This window comes from Watersipora subatra, chromosome 4 (assembly GCF_963576615.1).
Source record: "Watersipora subatra chromosome 4, tzWatSuba1.1, whole genome shotgun sequence".
In the NCBI taxonomy this organism is placed as follows: domain Eukaryota; kingdom Metazoa; phylum Bryozoa; class Gymnolaemata; order Cheilostomatida; family Watersiporidae; genus Watersipora; species Watersipora subatra.
In genome coordinates, this window is record NC_088711.1 from 45370546 (window position 1) to 45379380 (window position 8835).

Sequence of the window (8835 nt, forward strand, 5' to 3'; positions counted from 1 at the left end):
CACTACACTGCTTCAGACAAGGTACCTTCGTGCGCTACACTGCTTCAGACAAGGTACCTTCGTGCGCTACACTGCTTCAGACAAGGTACCTTCGTGCGCTACACTTCTTCAGACAAGGTACCTTCATGCGCTACACTGCTTCAGACAAGGTAACTTCGTGCGCTACACTGCTTCAGACAAGGTACCTTCATGCACTACACTGCTACAGACAAGGTACCTTCGTGCGCTACACTGCTTCAGACAAGGTACCTTCGTGTGCTACACTGCTTCAGACAAGGTACCTTCGTGCGCTACACTGCTTCAGACAAGGTACCTTCGTGCGCTACACTGCTTCAGACAAGGTACCTTCGTGCGCTACACTGCTTCAGACAAGGTACCTTCGTGCGCTACACTGCTTCAGACAAGGTACCTTCGTGCGCTACACTGCTTCAGACAAGGTACCTTCGTGCGCTACACTGCCTCAGACAAGGTACCTTCATGCGCTACATTGCTTCAGACAAGGTACCTTCATGCGCTACACTGCTTCAGACAAGGTACCTTCGTGCGCTACACTGCTTCAGACAAGGTACCTTCGTGCGCTACACTGCTTCAGACAAGGTACCTTCGTGCGCTACACTTCTTCAGACAAGGTACCTTCATGCGCTACACTGCTTCAGACAAGGTAACTTCGTGCGCTACACTGCTTCAGACAAGGTACCTTCGTGTGCTACACTGCTTCAGACAAGGTACCTTCGTGCGCTACATTGCTTCAGACAAGGTACCTTCATGCGCTACACTGCTTCAGACAAGGTAACTTCGTGCACTACACTTCTTCAGACAAGGTACCTTCATGCGCTACACTGCTTCAGACAAGGTACCTTCGTGCACTACACTTCTTCAGACAAGGTACCTTCATGCGCTACACTGCTTCAGACAAGGTAACTTCGTGCACTACACTTCTTCAGACAAGGTACCTTCATGCGCTACACTGCTTCAGACAAGGTACCTTCGTGCGCTACACTTCTTCAGACAAGGTACCTTCATGCGCTACACTGCTTCAGACAAGGTACCTTCGTGCGCTACACTGCTTCAGACAAGGTACCTTCGTGCGCTACACTGCTTCAGACAAGGTACCTTCGTGCGCTACACTTCTTCAGACAAGGTACCTTCATGCGCTACACTGCTTCAGACAAGGTAACTTCGTGCGCTACACTGCTTCAGACAAGGTACCTTCGTGTGCTACACTGCTTCAGACAAGGTACCTTCGTGCACTACACTGCTTCAGACAAGGTACCTTCGTGCGCTACACTGCTTCAGACAAGGTACCTTCATGCGCTACACTGCTTCAGACAAGGTACCTTCGCGCGCTACACTGCTTCAGACAAGGTACCTTCATGCGCTACACTGCTTCAGACAAGGTACCTTCGCGCGCTACACTGCTTCAGACAAGGTACCTTCATGCGCTACACTTCTTCAGACAAGGTACCTTCATGCGCTACACTGCTTCAGACAAGGTACCTTCGTGCGCTACACTTCTTCAGTGATATCATAAGACGCTTCTGATATTCATTGTTACGTTTGTAGCAGTTTCATTGTATTAAAAATTTGATGAATAGTCTCTGCTGCAACAGTAACCTTTCTATACACACACTTCTATGTACTCATTGTTACTGTTACTTTAACATGTTCATCAATTTTATTTTGTTTCTTCAGTTCATATTAATTGTATCAGTATCTAATAATTTTTCATTGTAGTAGAACAGACTATCCATCCATTACTCATTATTTTACATTTAAACACCTTTACTGTTGTTTTATTTTTTCTTTAAATTTATTTAAACTGCAAAAAAACACTTATCTCAGGATATTAAGTTTAAAAGTTAGATTGGTAAATGTTGTATACGTTGGATAAAAGTAAATTTTCTGTGCAAAGACTTTTTATTACCCCGGGCATTCACCTAGTACCTTATATGAAACGCTGTTCCATTCTGTTGTTAAAGTAGGTATTTCCCCCATAGTAATATACAAATGATTATAACTTTTTATAACTTTAATTCTCTGAGTGTCTCTCAGGAGTTATCTGTATGCTCACCAGTTTGAAATCACATTCACATTTTCACAGCGTAATTCACATTTTCGATTCTAGTTTGTATTATAAATGTGGTTGGGGAGGGCTACCCTAGGTCCCATGTTGGCACCAAGTTGGCACTGTTCTAGTGAGCATCTATATTTGATAAGGGCCTAATGCTAGAACCCGAAGCATTTGTCATAAACTAGTGCTACGAGAAGTTTTATATCGAGCCTTTTATTGGTCTTTCAAGTTACGTGAGAACATCATGTATCAAAACAATAACCAAATGGAATGATTACGTCAGAGAAATAAACTGATTTCAATCTGTGATTAACGATTAACTGTTCATTTTTGAGCTTTTAAGAGCTTGTAATCACATTTCCACATGTTTTGCACCTACAACACGGCGGAGTAAGACATAGTAAACCTTTTGATACCAGATAACTAATGTGAATTTTGCTGCAAGTCAACCTTTAAGGTCTGATGATTTAGTTCTGTTAACATTTAAATTTTGATCACTTCAAGTTCATCTGGTAACCTAATACTCTGCTTAATACTCCTCTTAATACTTTAATAATACTCAGTATTTCTCATTTTTACAGACTATCACAGCTTTCTCATCTTGAAATCCTCAAGCTCAGTAGTAATGACTTCTCTGAGGGTCTACCAGAAGTTATCTGCAACCTCACCAGTTTGAAATCACTTGATGTTGACAGATGTGAAATTTCACAGCTACCAGAGAGGTGAGTCATAATAATAGTTACTGTTATGTTCTATCCTAAAGTAGTTCTTTATTCCACAGTAATATACAAATAAATATAACTTCTTTATTAAATTCTCCCTTGTTACTAGTTTAAAGATGCTCATCAAATCTTGTCAAAATTGTATTCAGGTTAAATCAATGACTTAGGTAATTTTTGCTTGGTTAGTTAAAAGCTACTTACAGATTCTCTAAGTTACATAAATCACATCAATGCAAAAGAGGTTATTTCCATAGACGATTGATTTTTGTTAAAAAATATACAACAAATACACTAATACGTCGCAACAACAATTAATTTTTGAGCATTAAGTGTTTTATATTTATTTTATGTTTTCTTAAAAATGAAAAGCAAAGGTAGACAAGACAGCTTTTTTCATAATAATCAATCTATTGAAAATGTGGAGCGGCTTTTTGTAGCATATTCATTTAATTACAATTAGTGGAGAAGCAGCCTAGAGCTATCTTTCACTCTTATTTATATAAATATGGAGAATAAAGTAAGATCAGATTCTTGGCCAGAATTTTATGCTGAGTTCAATTATATAGTTTCTACACCTATAACTGGTCACATTTAGAAGTTCTAGGACGATTTTATTTTGAGAGAGGACAACTCCTAAAATTTCGGAAAATTGGTATTTTTCCGTTTGAAATTACTGCTATAAGTCAAGTTTTCACATTTAAGAGTTAAAAAAGCATGGAGGATAAGGATTGTGTCTTCCATTGTTTGGAAAAATTGTGGGGAAACCTTGGTTAGAGTCACAGCACAGCAGTGAAAAACTGCTCAGGGGTACACACAGAAGTGAACCGAGTTGGATGATGAACTTAACATAGTAATTGCAGCAAACATTCTTGAACATGACTCACACACAAACCTTGTCTGTCACTATGCATGCCACAAAAAATACTGCAATAAGTTATTCTTGGAAAGAGCTGAGGCCAGACATACGAAGAGAAAATCAGCAGAGGATACTGTCAGCTCTGAAGAGGTGGGTACTGGGGTGTCAATCCATTTCACCACTGGGCACTGAATAGTGTTGCTCCTCATTGTTTTTATTGCCATTGTGATACACATAAATTATATATTTATCATTAATAAATCTCTATGTTCACATTGTTTTACAAATTTAGTAAGAGCAGAGCAATGTCATTTGTGCCCCATTTGTGTTAACTTATTTGAAAGTCTACATGGTGTTTGGTGACCAGGCCTGCCAACCCAAGAATGGGGCAATGCGTGAGATTTGGTTTTGGGGCAATTGATGTATCAATGATAGTATGTGTAAAATTGTGGAAATTGGGGCAAAAATCTCACGTATTTTCATTTTTTTTTGGGGTGATTGCGTGAGTCTCACGCCCAATGCGTGAGAGTTGGCAGGTATGTTGGTAACTTCCGTCCATGTTATAGTAATGCACTGTTACAATGACTGATTATTTGTGTCATGGGTTTATTCTAGACAACCACAAAAAATTAAGGTCATTTGGCACTGTTAGAGGAACTGGTCCTCTTTTACCACAGTTGTACATCATGTCAGAAGATAAATAGTTGAAGAAATCGGGAAAGAAAACTGTAAGAGATACGCTAGTCAAAGCACAAACCTTGACAGCAGGTGATGCATCAAGTCTTGTTACTAATAAGCTGCATAATTATGACGACCTACTCAGCCCTCTATTACTTCCAAAGTAACCAAACAACATAAATTTTTGGCATTCACTTTTTTATAGGATTGCTGATTGACTCCGCCAGAAGACGGCCAGATGGACAAAAGGTATTGGATTTAATTGGTCAGGACCCTGACTTGGTAGCTATGGAAGTGAGATATCACAAAGTATGTTTCAGAGAATTCATCCGCCAAGACACTAGGACAACACAGCCAGCCGTACAAAGGTAAGCCATTTTGTTTGTCTGCAATCAATCTAACTTGAACATATACTGTATATCTTATATTATCTTAGAATAGAGCTATCTAGCAATGGCACATTACCTTGCCAAATAGACTGATTATTCTGGGCTTTTTGTGGTCATTGGTGAAAGTTTTTCATTGCTTTTTATATTGATGCTTTCAGAGAATCAGATCCATACAATGAAACGTACCGGAAATACTTTATGCCATTCTTGAGTAAAGAGGAGCAGTGCACAGATCAAACAGGATCTTGATGTATACATAGCATTTTCTTCCAAGTGCAACAAAATCAGTTTTCAAATTGATGGGAAAACCAGTTAACAAAAATATAGTGAGTCTAGCATCAGATCATGAGGAAGCTGACACAAGAATGATAGCACATATAATGTCCATCATGGAAGACAAAGGATCGAACTGTACGGTGATGATAAAGTGTCAAGATACAGATGTGTTTATGATTCGTATATCTTGCGTACATGAGCTTCCATCAGATCAATTCTACTACTTCTGTGGGAAGAAAGAACGAATGCGATGCATACACATTGGAAATGTATCAGGTATTCTAACACCGCCCTACTACCAGGCACTTCTGGGTCTACATGCACTCAGCGGTTGTGATAGTATCAGCGCATTTTATTCAAAGGGAAAGAAATCCTTTCTGAATTTGCTCAATCAGAACCCTGAGTTCATCAATGTATTAAGCTCTTTGGGCTTGGAGTTTGAGGTAAGTGATGATACTCAGCACTCTATAGAGAAACTCATATGCAGGCTTTATAATATTGACACAACTGAAAAGGTCAATGAAGCAAGATATTTGGTTTATTGCTCTCCCTCAAGGATTTCCCAAGCTAACCTTCATCCAACCCAAGATGAATTGAGGCTGCATGTAATGAGAGCTGGTTACCAAGCAGCCATATGGCGTAGAGCTGTGCAGCCAACAATTGATCCACCCCTACCCACTAATCATGGCTGGACTTTGTATAATGGAAATCTCAAAATCACATGGATGACACAGACCCATCGCCTTCTGGTGTGATGAAAGACATTTTATGTCGCTGTAAGACAGGATGTTCATCCAAATAAATGGTTATATAATATTGTGTATATGTTAAACTCTATGCAACTTGGAAAGATATAAATATTAAATCTGAAATATGTCACAAATTCTGATCTTGATTGATGTATTGCAACCTCTTTGCCTTCCCAAAATGATAAACTGGCGAAATTTGAAATTATATCATTAAATTCATGTATTACATAATACATTATGAAAATGTTGTGGTAAGTTGAGAGAATTGTCAATTACATCCTCGGAACAAGCTCCAAATTTTGGTCCAAAAACACATGGAATTGAGTGGTATTCACAATTATATTTAATACATACTTCAAGTTATGCATATAACTTACATAATAATATTATGTAATATAAATTCAAATCCATCCGTTTTTGAAATCTCAAAATATGATATTTGAAATTAGCTACAAATTTGGATCTAGTTTGATGTATCACAGTCCCGCTCTGTACTGGTCGAACTTGTAAATTATAAAAATTATATTATTAATTTATTGTATCACGTAATACATTATAATTAGTCTGGTGGCTAGTTTAGAAGTGTAGAAACTAGATATTCAGAATCAGCATAAATTTCTGGTCTAGAACATTATTTCAGCATATTGTCCATCCTAATATAAAATAAATCACTTTTTTTGAGCACTTTATGGTAGGCTGCTGCTCCACTAAATGTTATAGCAGTTTTCTCGTTCAAAGAATGTTTTTTTATTTTGGAATTGTCCTGTTACTAAACTTTTACAGTCACATTTATTAATCACTGGAAGTCATTTTGTTTTTTCTTTAATGCAGATGTTTTTAGATTATTAGTTCCTTAATAGTGGCTAGTACAGTGCGCCCTCGGGTTTTGATGACCATGTTATACGGTTTTTTTCACCCTACGATGGGAAACATGATGACTTTTTGTCTTTTACGATATTAAGAAAAAAATTTCTCAAAGTTCAAATTTGGCAGTTAGCGCGCTGAATACGTTCGAACAAAAATTGTGCTAATAAGCTATTCGCTCTTCCACAACGCATGAAAGAGATACGATGCTCAATCTTTCTCACTCTAAAATTTCTGTAGGTAACTGTAGTTATTAAAGTTAACATATTTAATACGGTTACTAAACAAACCTTTATTAATACAGTCGAGTTAAAAATACTAATTAGTCATTCCTAATCTAATGCCTTGAAGAATGGAATTGTTAAGCTCTCTTAGCATGTAAATTTTGCTTGTTTTTACTCCATCTATTAACTGCATAGTCAAGTCTACCACTAGAAATGGTAAAAATCTCAGAATTACAATAATACTGCTGTCAGTGTAGTTCAGCTGTCATTGATGAAGTTTTGCAGTAGGCACGATATAATAACTCGCTGTATTCCAATATTTGTCAGGAACATATATCGGAGTCTACAAGTACTGCTCGAATACCATCTCTATTTGAATGTCACCTGTATTTGACCACCATTATAAGAGAATGGTTGAAAAATAGAGCACCACCCTTTATTTGAACGCCACCTCCATTTGACCGCCACTTTGACAATCTTTGATTTTTATGAACCCATTGATATCAAGTGATCAGTAGGAGTGTCCACCAAATCGTATTAATAATAATTCGATTGCATCAATGACAATTAATTCTCTCTTTGTCCAATTACAATACTTTGCGCTTTTTTTCTCTAAAACTTTGAAAGCAACGCCGTAGAAATGATTAACAAGTGTCTCAGGCTAATAGTAGTCTTTGTTCAACGCGGTCTTGATGCTTCGAAGTACATGTTCATAAAAATGTTTACGTTTATGATGGTAGATCAACAACTAGTCTTAGGTCCAAGGTTACGTTTAGCGAGCTAAACTTTTATGCATTGCTTTTGTGCTAAATGCAACGCGTATGAGTTTTGCTCTGCCCAAAATTGTTTGAACATTAATATCGACTAGTTCAGCAGTGCAAAAAGAGAATTAAGGTCAGAAGACATTGTGGAAGGTATTGGACAATCAGAAAATGTTCGGTCTATTGAAAACAACGATCAGAACGCAGCTATCCGAGCAAACGATGCAAATGTTTTTGCTGTAAAAATGTTGACCTTTGTTTCTGCATGAAATATAAGTATGGTTTATTTATATCACCTGTTCATGAAGACATATTTGTAGCATTTGATAGATTATCATTATATAATTTATAAATCTGCAAATTTATAGCATATTATTTGATAGCATTGCTGTAATTTGATCTTACAATTGATGGATGCTCGTAACTCTTCTTCCATCTCACATAAAAAGCTAGTTTTGGCTACAAACTGTAGCAAACTTATCAATGAGTGCAATGAGTTTTAACGCAACATTGTTAAATCTATATTTCTCAAAGTTTGTGTGTCTGTGTATGTCCAGCTATAGCTATTAAAGTCTTTGAATTAAATTGTGCAATCTGCAAGATTTGAACTCACGCAGATCGCAACTGCAGGTTAGTAATCCAATTGCCACCAGTCTACGATGGCTCTTACGATATACAGCCCTTACTATATAGTGTATACACTCTTTTCTCGATTGCTTACGCCAAATGACATATTAATTAAAACTATGAATTCTATTAACTCAATGAAACACAATCGTTTTTCGTGTATCCATGAATTCTATTTTAGGTTTTCCGTAAGGTTCAATTGCTAAATCGCTGTCAAGGTCAATACTTTTCATGCTGAGAATTGTATTTTCTCGAGTAGGAATAGCATCTACAGTAGACCTACATTCTCTCTCTATTCGGTCAGACAAAGACAGTCTGATATCTCATTTTTACATTTGTACCAGTATCGAGAGGTACAGTGCCGTCAGAAATTATGAGACCACCTCACATTTTAAGAGACAATTGGTGGTAGCAATGATTTACTGACTTAGTTTTACAAAAACTATCATAAACCATATACCATTAGATGCGGAATTTTCTACTGATTAATATGAAGTAAATTTCCATCACATAACAATCCATACTTATTTTTTATCTCAATCGAAAGGCATATGCAACTGACATGAATAAAAAAACGAAAAGATATTTTCATTTTTTTATTCATTTTATTATTTTATT

The 8835-nt window shown here is 37.1% G+C and overlaps 1 protein-coding gene across 1 annotated transcript in view; it reads left to right on the plus strand.

The window, feature by feature from the left end:
• The window catches only part of LOC137394290 (uncharacterized), a 29114-nt gene extending 24149 nt beyond the window's left edge, over positions 1 to 4965 (plus strand). The window contains exons 6-8 of the mRNA XM_068081006.1: positions 2653 to 2793; positions 4555 to 4695; positions 4875 to 4965. Coding sequence (XP_067937107.1) covers positions 2653 to 2793; positions 4555 to 4695; positions 4875 to 4965 — 373 coding nt within the window. The remainder of the gene's footprint in view (positions 1 to 2652; positions 2794 to 4554; positions 4696 to 4874) is intronic.
• The last annotated feature ends 3870 nt before the right edge of the window (positions 4966 to 8835 follow it).